Source organism: Gymnoscopelus microlampas (assembly GCF_963454915.1).
Source record: "Gymnoscopelus microlampas genome assembly, chromosome: 5".
Classification (NCBI taxonomy): Eukaryota; Metazoa; Chordata; class Actinopteri; order Myctophiformes; family Myctophidae; genus Gymnoscopelus; species Gymnoscopelus microlampas.
In genome coordinates this window covers 21,461,772-21,481,610 of record NC_139942.1, presented here as the reverse complement: position 1 = coordinate 21,481,610, position 19,839 = coordinate 21,461,772, and the positions used below count along the sequence as shown (strand labels likewise).

The window sequence follows — 19,839 nt, the reverse complement described above, 5'->3', positions numbered from 1 at the left end:
CACGGAATGGATGGCATGAGAGAATACACAAAACAAGCAGTGGTGGAAAGTAACTAAGTACATGTACTTAAGTACTGTACTGAAGCAATGTTGAGGTATTTATACTTTAATTTAATATTTCTAGGAAGGAATATATAAAAATATATATATATCACAATTAAAACATTTATTTTTGAATAGCCCAAAGAAATCTAAAATGACACAGATGCGTTCCCGGTCTTAATGGGTTAAGTACCGTACATCCATGAGTACCTGTTGTACCTTATTTGTCTTCCCATGTACCCCTCACATTAACAGTAACAAAGTGTGAAATAATAGTGAAAACAGCGGTTCTAAGAGCTTGTCGATGAGCTATCTTCGCTATGAATACAAGTACTGTATGCCTTGGGCACAGATCTTTTGAAAACCACTGCCATACAAGGATGTTATATCTCACATACCGTAGGAAATATCTCACATAAAGTATGTAACATCTTATTGAAAGAGTTTCTCCTCTTAACTATTTTATTTCCCTAATGAATGTAGATTAGAATGTATTTGTAGAAAATACAGACAATAAGCTATGTGTCGCGAAAGTACGAAAAGTGGTTACTGCAAAGACTCTGGTATGTAATCACCTGAAGATATTCACCTGACCCATTCTGTTGTTATCACTGAAACCCCTGGCTCCTCCTTCTTTTCTTATTGATTGACTATACTGTCAAATGGGTTTAGTGAGTGTGTGCCCGGTTTGAGCTTGTTGTGACAGCTTGTTGTGATACACCAGGCCAGGGATAGCAGTGACAATGCAGTAGGCCTGTCAGTCTACAGGGATCATCATGACACCTGTGTGTGCTTTGTGACAGCCAGGTCTGACGACGGAACGATACACATTTCGGCGGACAAGTGTGTACGTGCGCGCACACACACACACACACACACACACACACACACACACACACACACACACACACACACACACACACACACACACACACACACACACACACACACACACACACACACACACACACACACACACACTTGCGCAACATTGTACACACAAAATTATGCATGCGTGAAGAATTGTGTCTGAATGTTTTAACACTGAATGGGTGTGCAGTCTGTGCACACAAGACACCTACTGTTCACAAGTCACACACACACACACACACGCATGCGCACGTGCACGCACACACACACACGCGCACACACACCACCAAAGAACATGAAACACCTGCCACGTATTGGCGGGGCTACATAGCTACATAGCCCCGCATACGTGCCAAATCTTTCCCATGCAGAGTGGCATTGACACTGACTCGCAGCTATACGGAAATGGAATCAGCGAGATTCAAACCGAATATACCTGTCAAAAAAAAAAAGAGTCTAGCGCAGATCACACAGACGCTAACTTACGGCAACGTCCCAGATAAGCACAAAATGAAAACCAGGAGTTCAATGTGTCTTATTTCATTTCTGTCATTATGTCAAACATCAAAGTAACTCCCGCTTCTTCTGTCGTCCAGGGACGTACTTTGTGGGTTTGTTTTTATTTCGCTCCACAGCATCTGTTTAAAGATCCAAATAAAAAGTTTCTCGCTTAGCGAGAAGACAAATATATAGATCTGACTTTCTCTTTCTCTTGTTTTCTCTAGCTCTCCCGCTCCTCCAACTTCGCTAATCCATTCCTAAACAACGCGCCCTCGAAATGGTCTCGAGCATATTTACTTAGGCTGGGGGCGAATACTCCATCAGCAGCTGTTTAATAAAATCCTGAAAGAAACAACGCGGCCTGGCCAAATAGAATGTGTGTGTGAGAGAGGGAGAGGGAGGGGGGGTATAGAGATAGGGAGAAGCGGGGTAAGTTAGTTGGTAGTGGAGTTTTACAGACATCCCATCCCATGGGAATGTCTGGTGGGGAGAAAGAGGCAGGCAATGGCCATGCTGTTGACTACTACCGAATTCACCTCACACCGCATAGCACTGAATTCATTCGACTGCTTTTATTATACAAAATAGATATGCATTACGCTGGGGATGCTCAGAGGGCACTCTTTTGGGGGGGTTTCATTAAGCAATGACTCCCATTGATTGCTATATTCCTGAGAAGATAACAGTGGTTAATGAGACCTTCGATTGGAACAGCCCTGTCATTGAACTAACCCTTTAGAAATTAACTTATGGTAATACTGCCGAGGTGCATTTTTATGTCGCTGGGGTAGACTGTGGCACTCTTAACCCATTAAGACCTGAAGCCAATTCAACATGTCTCCTAAATCCTAACAATTGTCTGAAAAACGTATGTTTCTATATCAGTGGTGCTCAATCTTTTTCATGTCAAGGACCCCCAAAATTATATGTATTTTGCCGCGGACCCCCATCTCAAAATATTTTGTTCCAGGCCGTCCCAGAAGCAAAGATTTGAGTTAAAAATGTTCGCTTTAAAACAATATATTCAAAGATTTGCACACATTTTCACGATTTTTCAAAAATAGCAGATCTACAAGCTCATAGCGCGGCACTCGGTGCCGCGCTATGAGCTTGTATATCTGCTATTTTTGAATAGCCAAAGTGTACCAGGTCTTAATGGGCTAAAGATGCCCAAAGTGTCCCTAGAACTCAAGATTTTCAAGAATAGTTCTGCCCCCAGGAAGTGAATGCGTTTCGAACGCACCCACATCTGTGATGGGCTTTGAAAGGCACAGTGGGAAATATTTGAGTATCGCTCTCAAAGTAAGTACATCGTACCTCACAGTGTTGAGTTACCTCCTTCGTGCCTCTGATTGTGTCATGACAGCATGACGCAGTGTTTATTTACTATGTTCTGTTAATAGAAAATCTCCCTTTGGCCTATAGCAAAACCTCACTAACGGTCCCCGATGACTCCACTGGCATCCGCTGAGAGCCTCAAATTAAACCCAGCAAGTAACCGGCTTTATTATCTGGCGTATTCTCTAAGCCTGCTCATGGCTTTAATATTAGACGGCGACCTTGGCTTCTATATAACCAGGTGACATTTTTATTCCATCCCCTTGAGATCCCCCTCGAAGGATGTGGAAAATAGGCAATTACATCCACACGCGAGTCCCTGGCTCATCTGAGTGACCTGGGGTTGTATCCAACAGAGGCTTCTTTTCCTGCTTAACGTGGAGGGGGCTGGCTTTGCACATGTGAAGAACAACCCCCTGCCAACATCACCCTCTGCCAACCCCCGATACATCTCCTAAGGAACACTGGTTCATGTTAAGCCCTCTTTCATGGAACTTCTGTATTTAATGTATGTAGACAGATAGGGGCGGGGTGTCATTTTTAGAGCCTGACCGATATATCCGTTAGGCCATTGTTTGACCTTTTTGAAGACATCGGTATCTGCAATTGTGTCCCGATTTTTTTACCACTTTCAACCTGGCGACCCTATTTTGGGCATGATAAAAGCGAAAAGTGAAGAAGAAAAAAAGAACTGTTTAAATAGGGCTTAAGTGGATAAATACGTGTATTCATTGTTTGACGTTCATTGCACAATTAAAGTTCAATGTCCTTTAGTTTATATATCTACAGTATATTCTTTTATCTATTACAAACTATTTGTGTTTATTTTTCATTATTTGTGTGGTTATGAAATTATGAGTAATGAGTCTCAAATAGAAACTTGAATAAAATCTAAGTTTTTCAAATTGATTAGAATACTTTTTTTGTTTTTGACAAAAAATACCAGTCAAAACATCGAATTGGTGGTCTAGGATTCTCCAACATCGGGCCGCATCGGACCCTCAACTAATTTCAGTCAGATTAGTCAAATTGCTGAAAGGACTGTCTGTGGAGAAGGGACGGTGGTGTGATGTCAAAGGTCAGTGAACCTTGGACAGCCTTGAACCTCTCACTGCTTCTCTTTGACCACATAAACCCCATATGGTTGAGCGGAGTCCCTCATGGCTCTGTACTGGTGTATTTTCTGATTTCTGTTATTGTGGGGAAAGCTTTAGCTGAAAATAGCCGATCGATAAGCTCACAATGTGTCGTGCTGTCGATCTGCTATTTTCTGCAAAAGCTTTCCCCACAATGCTGGGGTTTAAGTGGTTAATAGTTCTCCTCCAATGTAGTCTACTGAATGTCTGCACGCACAAATCCACCATTATAACTTTAACATGCTGCGGATCCAAATGATTTGATTTCTTAATTTTTTTTTGTAAGAAAAGAACAGCTATGAATCAATTACCCAGAATGACTAGGCCTAGTCTAAATAAACAACACGTACATCTTTTGAGCCAGTGTTGAGAGAAATAAATGCGCATGCTATGGTTATAAATGTACAGTCTGCCGACCGCTGTCATCACTTTGTGTGTGTGTGTGAGAGAGAGAGAGAAGGGGGGGGGGGCAAGCACACAGAGAGTGAAATTACATTATGAAGTGAATTTTGCAACTTTAGAATGAACTTTTGGGCAACTGAGTGTGTTATACAACTTTAGCATTCTTGTCTTATTTAGGAAAAAAACAGCCTTTATATTGCTTGGTGAAATAAAATGCTTCAGTAGGCTACGGGAATTGTTGTGAATCCATGACTCCATGCTATTCAAAAATAGCAGATCTACAAGTTCATAGTGCGGCACAGAGTGCCCCACTATGAGCTTGTAGATCAGCTATGTTTGAAAAATCGTGAAAATGTGTGCAAATTATATATATTTTTTAAAGGCGAAACATTTTTAACACAAATCTTTGCTTCTGGGGGTCCCTGGCACAACATATTTTCAGGTGGGGGTCCGCGGCCACTTACACATCAATTTGGGGGTCCTTGACACGAAAAGGTTTGAGAACCACTGATGTATAGCATCTATCCCGATTCCCGACAACTGCTGTCAAATGCTGATGCCGTTGTGTTACACGTCACACCTCTGACTCCGCAACACCGGCATGCATTCTACCCTGTCAACAGAAGTGCCTTTGGAGGGATTGGTATTTAAGATACTCAAAGGGGACAGTGGTGTCCTCAATACCCTCATAACTACTTCTAACTACTTCTCCACAGTGAGTGACACCCACAGCCACACCACTAGAGGGAGCGACCATGATCTGGAATCCCACCCAAATTTAGGACAAACGTGGGGAAAATAGCGTTCTACAGCTCAGTCACCAAGATGTGGAACGCCCTGACACCATCCATTAAAGGATGTGTAACCCTGGTTTCTTTCAAAACTGGCCTGAAAAAAACATCTACCAGGAGACCACAAGGGGAGGTAAATGTAAATTCCCATCGAAAGGAGGCGTCATTCACTGCCGTTGTATTTCTTTCTTCTACTTTGTACATAGAGTGTTGTTGATGACATGTATTATTGTGCTAATGTTGATTAATTGAATACGATATGGTTTCCGAGGGCACGTTTAGAGGGCGCTCTTCCGCAGCCTGTGAATGATCCCCGGATCACCCAAGAAGAGTACAAACCCAGAAATCACGTGATAACAACAAAATGAAGCTGGTTTCGTTTAGTATTATAGGATTTATAAAAATCGATTTTCTGCTTTCTGTTGCTTTTTGGCGAAAACAAGCCACATTCAACGGCCCATAACTATGGAACGGATTATCGTGACGGCAAGCCCCCCCCCCCCGATTCTCCGAGACCCCCCTTACGTCTTTTGAGGCGATCGCCGGGTGGATCGTTAGTGAGAACGCTCGGAATCACTGGCAAGGGCAGCTATAGACAATGTTTTAACTGGTGGTTAATGAGTTAAAAGAGAGAAGCTCTGATTTTCAATAAGAAATGATGCTTTATCACAATGAAACACAGCGTGTTTATGGACAATGTGGTGATTGTTGGTTACAGAGGACCAGTAGAGAGAGAGAGAGTAGAGTAGTCCCTCCTCCTTCTGCCTTTTAGATCCAGTTCCGAATGCAGTCCAACAGTCACAGATGGCACATCAATGCCCACCTCATACTAGCTCTGGCACAAATGACAGCGTGGTATAGGAACAAGCCAGAGAGCTCAGAGTGGCTGTATCCATTTTGATAAAAGGGATAAAGGGAAAGGGTCATGTTACTTTTTCCGGCTTTTTTTCCTACACCTCCCTGCATATGCATAATCGTTACTGTCGGGCACAAAACTCCTATCTCCGTATTCTAACTTTTTTTGTGATTTTTCGTCAATGAACGCCCTTCCTCGATCATACTACAGCGTCACACAAAAGCATCAAAAGTAGCAGATCTACAAGCTCGAAACGCGTCGCTTCGCGCCGCGTTTCGAGCTTGTAGATCTGCTACTTTTGATGCTTTTGAATTTTAACCCATTAAGACCTGGAACGTATCTGTGTCATTTTTAGATTTGAGCTTAAAAGACATATGTTACACTTTTGGCTAAACATCGAGAAAATGTGTGCAAATCTTTGAATATACATATTTTTAAAGCGAACATTTGTAACTCAAATCTTTGCTTCTGGGGGTCCCTGGAACAACATATTTTCAGATGGGGGTCCGCGGCCAAATACATATAATTTTGGGGGTCCTTGACATGAAAAAGATTGAGCACCACTGCTATAGAAACATAAGTTTTTCAGAATACTGTTGGGATTTTGGAGACATGTAGAATCGGCTTCAGGTCTTAATGGGTTAATCCTGAAAAGTAACAGTTTTGGACATATTAGGTTTCCACCCGACATAGACGATATGCACATGCATATTCATTTCCATGCGTACATGTGTTTCTGCGTTGCATGCAAATTAAGTTTTGAGGAAAACAAAAACCTCACTCTGAATTAAGTCATCCTCACAAAACATCCTGTTTGGTTTAGAGAAGAAACAGAGCCGAGGCTTTACAAAGAAACCATTGGCAAGGAAGGATGTTGTGGCATTGTGACGGCACAAGTTCAAGTTCAACCACTGATGAAATCATTAAAGGACAACTCTGTCACTTTGTTTGTGGATGTGCAGTCACCCTTGATGGTCAATGTAGTCAACCGAAGCAATAAAATCCTCACTGTGTACTATAGTGATGGGGGAAATTGGGGTTCTTCATCAATAGCTCTATTCCATTGGTTCTCAAACTGGGGCCCGGGGACCCCCAGGGGTCCATGGCAGGGTACCAGGGGGTCCCCAGCTAGTTAATATAAGTTAATATAGCGTCACAATCATTAGACCCACTTTAACCATTATTGTATATTTTGGCTATTAAAAAATAGCAGATCAACAAGCTCATAGTGCGGCACGAGTGCCACGCTATGAGCTTGTAGATCTGCTATTTTTTGAAAAATCGTGAAAACTTGTGCACATCTTTGAATATATTTAAAGCAAATATTTTTAACTCGAATCTTTGCTTCTGGGGGTCCCTGGAACAAAGTATTTTGAGATGGGGGTCTGTGGCCAAATACATCTAATTTTGGGGGTCCTTGACATGAAAAAGTTTGAGAACCCCTGCTCTAGTCTATATGTACCAGTATGCATGTTGTGTGAGGTTCACAACGACACAAAGACATCATTTACAGTCCAAGATATTGCTGAATGAACGACAAGGAAGTTGAAGGAAGATCGATGGAGTAAGTTGGTTTGCTTCATTCACGTTCGTTCTGCTCGTCTGCTGTCCCATGCAGTTAACCCTCTGCCTGTAGTTCTTCCACCACTGCTTGATGACGCACAATACATCATTGGGTGGTCGGGTCGTATTAAACTCGCCTACTACAGCTCACTATGACGATAGAGAGCAATGCCAAATATTGGCTCAGGTCATTGACATGCCACAGCTAAGACCAATTTTTAGTTTTTAATGTTGTAGGTTCAGTCCATTGAAGCCTAAGGACAGCCTCCATCCCCAAAACCAATGGTCTATCTATGGGTTCGACGTCCATTCAGTGTGACACTGCCCCCCCCCCCCCCCCCCCAAATAAATGAAATAAAAAGCCCTTTAATTTCCCTCTGACTAAATGGACATTTTCTTTTTGTTGTTTACTTTGAGGTTCAGTCCTCTTAACTTTGGGCACATCGATAATTCACCACAAGGAGAACAGACAAGCCAAGAGAGTGTAGGAGCCAGCACAAGAAAGAGAGAGAGAGAGAGAAGAAAGAGAGAAGAAAGGGACAAGAAAGAGAGAGAGAGAGAGAGAGAGAGAGAGATGCAGATAGAAAACAGACAAATGACAGAAACAGCGCCATGCTCCTTGGAGTGTGTGCATGCGAGCGCTGGTGCGGAGCGGAGAGGATGTCAGGCAGGTCACAGGGGTTTGACAGATGAGCTGTGTTACTGGCTCCCAATGACCTCGCCGCTCAACCCCTCTAAGCCTCAATGACACACACACACACACCTACACACACACACACACACACACACACACACACACACACACACACACACACACACACAAAGACAAACATCAACACACAACATGTGACACACAAGTCAATATTCACCTTATCGTCAGCGGAGACACAAACAGTAATTCTCCAACCATGAAAGCTCCTCTCACCCTGACGCCACCGTCCCCCACACACACACACACACACACACACACACACACACACACACACACACACACACACGCACACACGCGCGCGCGCACACACGCGCGCGCGCGTCAGACGAAGGCACAGAACCACTTATCTAAGACTTTATAGACGTGACACGCAACGCTCCCACCAACAACACCAACCACGTGCAAGTACGCACGCACGCACGCACGCACGCACGCACGCACGCACGCACGCACACGCACACACACACACGCACACACACACACACACACACCCATCAATAACAAGTTTAACACCACTTATCCAAGCCAATATAGACTTGACACGCAACACTCCCACCAACACCACACACATGTACGCACACACATGCATGAGCGCGCACACAAACACAGACACACACACACACACACACACACACACACACACACACACACACACACACACACACATCATCAACTACTGAAGCCACAGTGCACAGTGCATTGACCGCAAACAGACCTCTAGCCTTCACTTGCCAAACACACTCACCCGTGAACACCTCCAGAAAGAAAGAAAAAAAGGCACACACACACACACACACACACACACACACACACACACACCCAGGAGCCATCACCCTGAACAATTTGACGCACCACTCAACACTCCCAACACTGAAGTGTCTTCTGGGTTTCTCCAGGGGAAAAAGCCTAAAGGAGACGGAGCCAGAGGAAAGCTTCTAGAGACAGCTTGTTTCTTACATAGCAGTCTATCCAACTCCATGGATATGCCAATTTACACAAAACACTGCCACTATTGTACTCCTATACACACACCAACTGTAGTCTGTAGGTCTGGGTAGGCTGCATTACATTTTCAATATGCACTCAGTCATATGCATTTTGACTGGTGTACCCAGTGTTGCCAGATTCTGGGAGAGAAACAAGCAACCAGGTCTAGGAAAACAAGCCCAAAAGAAGCGACTATGGGCCGCATGAGCACTTTAAACATATACATCAGCTATTTGAAAATAGCAGATCTACAAGCTCACAACGTGTTGCGATGCAACACGTTGTGAGCTTGTAGATCGGCTATTTTCAAATACAACCTTGGGGGAAAAGTATAAAAAGCAGACCTGGCAACACTGGGTGTACCCCTCACCTGCCAATCGTTTAGCAAGAGTTACCAGAAAAACAAACATCCGACATGATTATGGTTTCATGAGGTGATCTATAGATTGGGATCTGTTTATTCAATTATCTTCACTATCTAGCCTTCCCAGTCTCTTGATGCAGTCCAGAGCAGTGGTGGAAAAAGCACTCAAATGTTTTACTTACTGTAAGTAAAAGTATCAGTACTGCAACGTAGGAATACGAAATACAAGTAAAAAGTCCGGAATTCAAAATGCACTTGAGTAAAAGTGCAAAAGCATTGTTATCAAAATGTACTTAAAGTACCGGAAGTAGAAAGTACTCATTATGCAGAAGGTCCCATTTCACAAGTGTTCAAATATAAGCACCTTTTGAAAATAAAAGATCTACAAGCTCACAATGCGTCGCATTGAGTACAGTACTTAAGTAAACGTACTTAGTTACTTTACACCACTGGTCCAGAGTCATGCTTACAATAAAGCCCCAAAAAGGTATAAAAAGTCTAAAATCAGGAGATGGACATATGCCTATATGTATAAACTACACAAAAATAAGAAAGTCTCACACAACATAGGCCTTGAAAAATGGCCCAGATTTATCAGCACATGCCACCTCAGTGGGACCAGGCCCAGTCCTAACACACTGTCCTATGTGAGTCTAATTAATCATGACTTGAGCAAGAAGCCACCAGCAGAGAGGGGAGGACAGCATCCTTCTGTCTCTAACCTCCACTAACATGGCTTTCCGACGTGAACCCGCATCCGGGGGTTAACACAATTACCAGCGTTTCCTCCGCAAAACCATACATCCAGCCTCACACCACCGCGGGGCAGTGTAATTGGAGCATCTACAAATGGAAGGCAGGGAATACAACACACACACAAAAAAAAGCAGTGCAGAGAGAGGAGGAGAGAGGCGATTAATTCAGCGGAGAGGAAAGGGTCGATGGCGACGTAAATCACAGCGCGTCAGCGGAATTTAATTTCCCTGATTCTTCCCGGCCTTGTCTGCTTGTGCTGGCCTTGCCGCCTGATTGGCTGGCGTCCGCTCGTATAAAGCCGAGGAGGTCGGGAAGTGAAGGGCGCTACGCATGGTTTAATTATAGGACCACAAGCTAGCCCAAGGACCCAGGACTCTCTCTCTCCCAAAACCCCCTCGACCTAAACACAGTCCTCGAGGAAGAGAAAAAAGAGAGAAGAGTTGAATTGGCAGACAAGAAAGAATATGGTAATTGTAATACCAGTGGTGGAGAAAAAAAGTACTCAAATTTTTCACTTAAGTAAAAGTATCAATACTGCTAATGTAGAAGTACTCCGTTGCAAGTAAAAGTGCGGAATTGAAAAATTGACTTGAGTTAAAGTACAAAAGTATTGGTATCAAAATGCACTTAAAGTACCAAAAGTAAAAGTACAAAAATGTTTGAAAATAGCCGATCTGCAAGCTCAAAACGCGTCTCGATGCGACGCGTTGTGAGCTTGTAGATAGGCTATTTTCAAATAGCCTACGTATAAAATAGGGCTAAAGTGGTTAATGTATGTTTTATAATGTAATAATTTGTATCTGCAAAGTAACTAAAGTTTTCAAATAATTGTAGTGGAGTAAAAGTAAACATTCGCCTCTGAGATGTAGTGGAGTAGAAGTAAAAGTACTGAAAATTGGAAATACTCGAGTAAAGAAAAAATACCTAAACGTTTGACTTAAAGTACAGTAGTTGAGTAAATGTACTTAGTTACTTTCCACCACTGTGTATTACTATATGAATGATTGGAGAACTAAACTGGCGTCCACGATGGATTCAACCTCGATGTGTGCGGCGGAGGAGGAAAGAACACTTTGTTATTTTGATTTGGAAAGGAGCGAGAACTAAAGCCTCGATCTGATAATGCAGGTCTGAGTGAAAGACTGACACAAAGCCTAAAAACCTCTGATGTTTTGAAAAAGCTCTATCAGGAAGAAAAAAAAACAACAACAACACATCGTTAAAATAACTGAGCCATGTTGCCCGTCCCTCCGGGCGAGAAAGCACCGACGTCCCAAGTTCAGACTTCAAAACCTCACCTTTGCTATCGACCCCTTCAGAAAATGCCCTCAAGGAGACTTTGTTTGCATTAAACAACATCAAAATGCAGAGTACGATCTATAATCCAATGCCCACCTTTCGCTCTCTCCTCTGGTACAACAGCAAGCTCAGCGGCACCCAGACAACAGAAGCGGTGCTCCTCCTTTGTTGCTCAATAAGACCCATTCAGCAGGGCTTAGCCACAGGGGTCAGGCAGACAAAAGCAAGCCGTTCCTGGGGGGCAATTAACTTCCAGCCCCACCAGTGTTCAGTTCACAGCCACTCCGGTGCCCCCTTTGCACTTCCCGTTCACACCTGAGTTGCCATCGCCCGTCAATCAGTAATCCTGCGCGTGTGCGTGTGCGTGTGTGTGTGTGTGTGTGTGTGTGTGTGTGTGTGTGTGTGTGTGTGTGTGTGCGCGTGTGTGTGCGTGCAATGCATGCATGTGCACAAAATAATAAGAATCCTCAAGCTACTACCTGAGTTAACCTGAGCCAAGATGGTAGAGTTGCAGTATGCTGAAAGTTTATTTTTTCTTTCCCTGTCCACCTATATTTAGATGAAGGCAAATTATTTTCAGCGTTCTCCCTTCATACTGTACCTGTGAAGCCGGTAGACTCACGGGTGCTTTTATTCCTCGCTTTTGATCACAAGTTCTGTTTACGTCGAGAATGACTAAACAAACATTCCAGCCGGTATTAAAATAGACACTTTTTCCATGATAGCATGCTGAGTAACTTCATACATAATCCATGCATAAGTAATTCACAGGAAATTACAGTAGTGGAAGAGGTACTCACGTGTTTTACTTAAGTAAAAGTATTGTAATGTCAGAATACTCTGTTACAAGTAAAAGTCCGGTATTCAAAATGTACTCCTTATACTCCTTACTAACCACCAGAACAACACCGTCACACCGTTTCACGAGGTAAACCAGCTGAACTGGTCAAAGAGTAGGTTTGTACAGCACCTTGTTCTCTCTTCAAGCTGTCACCAGCAACACTAATGACTCATTGTCAGTAAATGCAGCTAATTTGCACCCTAAACTCAAAGCAGATGGAACTAGGTGTCGATACATCCAAGCACACACACACACACACACACACACACACACACACACACACACACACACACACACACACACACACACACACACACACACACACACACACACACACACACACACACACACACACACACACACACACACACATACACACAAGCATGCATGCGTACGTACGCGTGCGCACACATACTGTAGAAGAAAAGCCAAGTTTAACAGAGATACACTGATTAATTCTGACACACACACACACACACACACACACACACACACACACACACACACACACACACACACACACACACACACACACACACACACACACACACACACACACGTACCCACACTCACTCAGGGGCAAGCAGGGAACCCTAATGACCTGTGACGTGTGTGTTTGCGAGGGTGTGAGTGTGTTGTGAATTAAGGAGAAGGAGAGAGGTGGAAGATGAACTAACGACGGCTTGCTAATAATTACAGATCTGCGGGCGTGGAAGGAGATAATGAGGAGCCAAAGCCTCTCCCATGATGCCCCCCAGTAATAATGAATGAGGAGGGTTGGGGGGTGGGGGTGGGGGTGGGAGAGAAGGTGGTAGATAGAGGGAGGGGAAGAGTCTGTCAGTTTGAGTGGCCGCGATGCCCTTTTGGTTCCTCTGCTCTGCAGGCATGCCGACGAGAGCGGGGCCTTCCCAGTGGAGGCCCGTCTCCACCACTAATGAAGATGTGACAGGCCCTCACGTCCGTGACTTGCAGAGTAAAGGAGAAAAGGCAGGAGGAGGACGAAGAAGAAAGTAGAGGAGGAGGAGGAAAGAGAGGTAGCAAGCTCTTGATGAAAAAAAGAAACTAGGCAGTGCCGAGTACCGTACCGGCCATGCCTTGAATACAGCCCGGGCAAACTTCTTCTCTTAAGCTTCATTTATATAGGCGACTGCATCGCACGACGTTGTCACTTGCCTGACAAGTACTGATCTTCAAGCTATAGCAAGATGTTAACCTTTATTTGCAAGCTGTCAGGATGGCAACCTGGAAGTTGTTATCGTTCCTTTTTGGAAATGAATCAAACCCTTCGTTCCATTGGGAATAGCTTTATCTTGCCAATTAACGGCGGGCTATACCCTGGTCGACTTCAGTGCAATTATGCAGCCGAGTTTATGCTCGAGTTAAAATGCAGAGTGAAGCGCTAACATCGCTCAATAATATACTGTATACTTATGGAGGCAATAGGGTAGGAAAGGGGGCCTAATTCAACACTTTACTGACACCATCGAGTAAACAAATTGCAAGATCAAACCCAATGAGCGCATTCTAGAGCCCCGTCTCTGTCCACTTACTTGATGGACCAATTGCTTGGATTTGATTTAAGAACTCGCCCTGTAAAATATTAAATGCCATCACTAGCTGTGGGATAATGGAGGTGCATATCGTCCCTGTCGGGTCATTTAAGGTCCTATGACATTCATTCTCACTTTTTTAATTTTTTTAATGTTTTTTAGGGGGTTTTATGACCTCAATTACACCCCAAAAAACTGAACTTTGAACATTCAGTGGATTTTCTGTGGTCAGGTTTTTTTTTAATAATTAGGCTGAAAAGTTATCTGGGATTGGCCCCTTGACTTTGATGTCATAGTCACTTAATCCCACCCCCTCTCCTCCTTGTAAAACTGAATGTCATGAAACCTTTAAGATATCGACACATGACTGGCTGTAGTGGTTATCGCGTATGCATGTTTCAACAGTGGGGAGTCACTTAGTTACCCACATTCACTCTTCTAGGTGAGCCCAAGTGTCCAGCGAAAAAAGATTGTCAAAGGATTTGCGAGATCTTACAGTACCATAGCATATGAAAATAAAATGGGGTGTTGCGCTGTGGACAGCACCATCAAACACTAGATCAGAAAAAAAGATACATTACACCTGTATATATATATATATATTAGGGATGTCCGATTTTATCGGCCTCCCGATATTATCGGCCGATATTAGCATAAAAATTGATATCGGGAAAATATCGGTATCGGTTTTTGAAAAAAAAAATTTTTTTTTTTTTTTGCTTTATAAATAAGTTACAGGAGTTCTTACTGTATATGGTGTGTGTGATATGAAATTTGAGCTTACCCTAATCACAATAATCCCCGCATATATCGGTATCGGTTGATATCGGTATCGGTAATTAAGAGTTGGACAATATCGGTATATCGGTTATCGGTAAAAAAGCCAATATCGGACAACCCTAATATATATACACAGTATGTAAACATCAGTACTTGAGCGAAGAAAAACAACTACTTTTTCCCCAGGCCTGCAGTTATATAGGAGCAGTAAACAGTGTTGTCTGTGACTCACCAGAGAGCTAGTGTAGCTGGGATCCGAGGTGTCGTCCTGCAGGTACCGGGAGAGCCCGAAATCGGACACCTTGCACACGAGGTTGCTGTTGACCAGGATGTTGCGCGCCGCCAGGTCGCGGTGCACGTAGTTCATCTCCGAGAGGTACTTCATCCCCGCCGAGATCCCGCGCATCATCCCCACCAGCTGGATAACCGTGAACTGCCCGTCGTTTTGCTAAAGGAAACACACACAGCGGAAACAAATTATAAATGGTTAGTTTAGATGTCACCCTTGGCGTCGTTGTGCTGAGCGAGAGTAGCTGTAGGATAGAGAGAGAGGTTTCTGCAAAAATGCCAGCCCTAATGTTTACAGCTTTTAAAGTTAATTATACCAAACCAATTTGTGGCGCTTGCTCAGTGAGTCATGGAGACATTGTTGACCGTTTTACAAACAAAACCGCTCTGGTCTGTAATTAAACTTAACCATGCTATCTAATATGTGAATCTGGTTCTCTATTCAGTAATGTGAACATCATGACGTGCATGACGTCATATACAATTCTTCCGTTTCTCTGAACCGTCAAGATGGACAAAACCCAGACATTACCCAACTTTTGGTGTGTCAGCATCACAGCTGTCCACTGGGACCTACGCCTCAGGATTAGAAAAAGCCCTTGTGGGGCATTCTTGTCACCGCAGGCCGGAAGTAAGGGCAGCACTTAAGGGGACATGTTGTCACAACTAGCATGTCAACACACACACCCATACTGTATGTGTGCATGCGTACGTAAATGCGCGCGCGCACACACACACACACGCACATGCACACGCACACGCACACGCACACAGTCTGAGGTATGACTACTACTTCCTCCTTTCCAAAATCGAGCGGTTATTTCTGCTCATCTCGGAGTCTGCAGCACCCTCGTGTCCGTCTGCCTCCAGTCATGTCTTGTTTACACTTTTCCATCAAGCAATTGACACGCTTGTCTTCTGGCATAAGTGTTGTTTTAGATAAGCAAATTGGATTCCTCAAAGCACATGTCTGGCTCCTTTTGTCTGGTCTCTTTAGGACAGCGGTTTCCAAAACTTTTTTAGCTCGAGACCCAAAAGAGAAATTTGATGTCTCCCGGGGACCCACGCTAGTTTTTAGTATTCTGCTGCAAGTGGTTGTCAAGTTGCAAGTTGTTGCAAATCTTTGGTCTGGACGGGGCTTAAGTGGATTCTCTCTCTCCACGCATGAGAAAATGAAGACCCCTACGCTCCCCTAATACTTAGTTGCGCGCCGGTGCTGCGCTCTGAAAACAGCCGATCTACAAGCCCTTACGACGCGACGCGCCCCGACGCGTCGTGGACTCGCAGATCGGCCATTTCCGGGGGCGAGCGACGTGACGCGCCAAAAAAACAAGTATAAATCAGGCACACGAGCACGCTTTGAACACCTGACACACACTAACAAATGAGAGGGTAGGGGAGATCGATGGGAACACAAGTAGGATGTGGCGGCAAGCAAAGCCCGCTTCAAAGGGGTCCCTTTAACCCATTCAGTCCGGGAACGCGTCCCGTGTCATTTTTTAATTTCTTTGGCTGTTCAAAAATAGCAGATCTACAAGCTGGTAGCACGGCAGTCAGAGCTGCTATTTTTGAAAAATCGTTGAAAATGTGTGCAAATCTTTGAATATATATATTTTTAAAGCAAACGCTTGTACAATATTTTGTTTCAGGGACCCCCGGTAGCAAAGATTTGAGATTTTATATATATATCCAAAGATTTGCAAAAAAAATCACAATTTAAAAAAAAATAGCAGATCTGCAAGCTCGTAGCGCGGCACTCGGTGCCGTGCTACGAGCTTGTAGATCGGCTATTTTTGAACAGCCAAGGTATAAGATAATGGTTATGGCTCAAATCTGCAATGACACAGACGCGTCTCCCGGATTGAAAGGGTTAAAGCGGCCCTAGATCAAAGTGGAGCAGAACACCGATCCGTGAGATTGAGGCAGAGGCAGGGGGAATAAATAAAGAAATAAATAAAAGACGGGTGGAATATTGATTAAACCGTATGTCCACTCATTCCTGACTACAAAAGAGAGAGAGTGAGGAGTCCAATAACAGCTCCGGGCGTTTAATGGAGAAAATTAAAAGAGGAGAGTCTGGAGGAAGCCGGGGTCCGCCGTTCTGACGCATGTTATTTGAAAATAAACACTATAAGTGATTAGAGGAAACACGAGGCATAACGCATACATATCGTTGCTGTCGGGCAGAAACCTTGTATCTCCCATATTTCGACTTTTTTTGTAAATGAATGCCCTCCTTCATCATACAAGCTTGTCGCACAAAAGTAGTGAAAATAGCAAATTTGCAAGATCTCGGCGCATCGCTTGTAGCTCGGCTATTTTCACAATTTTAACCCATTAAGACCTGGGGCCGATTCTACAAACGCCTTCTAAATCAGTAGTTCTCAAACGTTTTCGTGCCAGGGACCCCCAAAAGGATTAAAGTATTTAATTCCCCCCAGGTGATAAGAAGTGGTCTGCTCACTCTTCATGCATTGAAGGAACCATGAGCTCAGTTCGGGGCTCTCCCCCGGCTGGCAGAGGGAGAGTAGCGCCCAGGATTACAGCTTAGGCAATTGGCACTGGGTGAAAAAATGGGTCACAAAAATCGTGGAATAAAAAAATTAAAATAAATCAAGAGGAGAAGATTTGTGCTAAAAAAAAATCTAAATTATTCTAAATTTAAACACTTTCAACATTTTTCAAAAATGATCAAAAATAGCAGATGTACAGTACTAAGCTCTCAGCACGGCACGATTTGCACGAAGTGATGCGCTGTGAGCTTGTAGCTATTTTTGAGAAACTTATGTTGCTATAATATAGCTAAAATCTGAAATGACACAGATTCTTAGCTTTCCCAGTTTTAATGGGTTAATAAAAAAAGGAACGGTTTTGTACATACAAGGTTTCCACCCGACAGCGACGATATGATAGTACTGTACATACAGTATAGCAGCCTCCGGTGTGAGGGCAGCAACGTGGCACGTTCGTCACCAACTACTCCTCTGAGCTCCATGCAGATGCTAATGAAACATAGCGTTGGCGCTCAGATAGCAGTACTGTGAGACTAGGCCTCTCTACAGGACGTGTCTGTGTGCCGCTCGGCACAACGCCAAAGTGTCGAGAAGGCAGTTGGCCTAGTCGCATTTTGGGCATGTTGCTAGGCAACCACAATAAATGGGGTTTGTGGAGAGTAGCCCATGAATAACAAGGTGCTACATGCTCTCCATTCATTGCTTTATTCAAAGGTTAAAAAACGTGACGGTCGCAGTGGGACCTGGGATCAGACGTATAAACAATAAGCTGACATACAGTATATAGGCCAATATACTGTATATATACACTTCACACCAACAAAGGAGTCATTTGGAGGAGCAAGGACTGAATAGACATGCAGGTTTTCAAAGGAGGGGAAAAAAAAGGAAAACATTCTATTATCTGGAACAAGGTTTCCGTTAGCCGCTATATACCGCCTTGACCGATAAAATGTTTAATTGGCCGTTAATTATAAGCATCACCGGCCACCGTGGCCGACTGCAAATATGCTGTTATTAGGCTATTTTATAATTCAAGCCTATTATTAATATTATTATTTGGATGAAGTAACACAACATTGCAATACGTAGTTTGCAACCAATAAAACCTGTGGTTCAAGTCCCAACAGCCTGCTGTGCGCTGCAGCTATCTGATAGATCAGCCTATTCGTCGTACGATGGAATTTTGCGCGTCGAACACATCAGACCTACAAGCTCACAAACGCGTCTTGTATGTCTGCTATTTTCAATTCGAACACCGTCACGTGACACGGCGAAGCACAAATCAAGCTTTACACGGCTGCATTTCTCTCCTGCTGATCAGCACTGAGTACAAGTATTCTTGGTTCGCTCAGGTGTTATGATAAACAGACCCGGGGGTCCCGAGGTTATAGAATCTGAACCAACCCGGACCCAATTGACGATAATGAAACAGGGACCCCAACTCGTATGGGTCGTGAATATTATACAAGCAAGCACGATGACTGCAATGGAGAAAGCGGTGAAAGTTGGTGACACATTGCAGGCAAGTAACCTTCTTTGCGCCATCATGATATAACATTAACAAAACAGAAGAAAAGCTGTAGGTTTTGCATATTAAGGTTGAATGAGATGTAAAGTTAATTATAATCTGTCCGATTAATGTATTCTTTGGCCGGAATAATATAATCCTGTCGGTCAAGGTGGCCGGCCCAAAAATTGTCTAGCGGAAACCTTAATCTGGAAATAGGCAGGTTGAGGTTCCCTCATGAATAGTATTGATTTTTAAAATACGACTGCCATTTTAGTCACTTCATCAATACCCACCGCTTCTATACTTTTAAGCTGGCATCCTTATTTTGGGCAAAATGTTTAAGGACTGTCAAACATTTCCAAAAGTAGCAGGTCCACAGTATGAGCTCACAACGCGTTGAGGTGTGTGACACGTTGTGAGCTTGTGGATCAGCTATGTTTGCTATAGTATACAGGGTTTATAAGTTGTTAAACACACCTGACATCCCCACTTCAGCGGAAACCTTTTCCACGCGAGAGCTTTAAACCATAAATAAATAATATAACTCATGGGAAATCAACAACTGCTAAATTGGGTTCGTGTTGCATTTATCCCCACACTTCACTTCTACTTGACTTCTCATTGCTGTTGAACCAGAGCAGAGGGTGCTTTCACCACAGCTCACTCTAGTTTGAACTCTGGGGCTGAGGGCACCGACCTCTGACGCACTGCACCCAGGTCCATGCACCACTGCGTCT

General features: G+C 43.7%; 1 protein-coding gene across 4 annotated transcripts in view; it reads right to left on the bottom strand.

The window, feature by feature from the left end:
* The window catches only part of LOC311046046 (ephrin type-B receptor 1-B), a 290,954-nt gene that overhangs the window by 26,223 nt on the left and 244,892 nt on the right, over window positions 1–19,839 (bottom strand). For all 4 annotated transcript variants that reach the window (XM_084058145.1, XM_084058144.1, XM_084058146.1 and 1 more), the window contains exon 12: window positions 15,021–15,236. In XM_084058145.1, coding sequence (XP_083914271.1) covers window positions 15,021–15,236 — 216 coding nt within the window. The remainder of the gene's footprint in view (window positions 1–15,020; window positions 15,237–19,839) is intronic.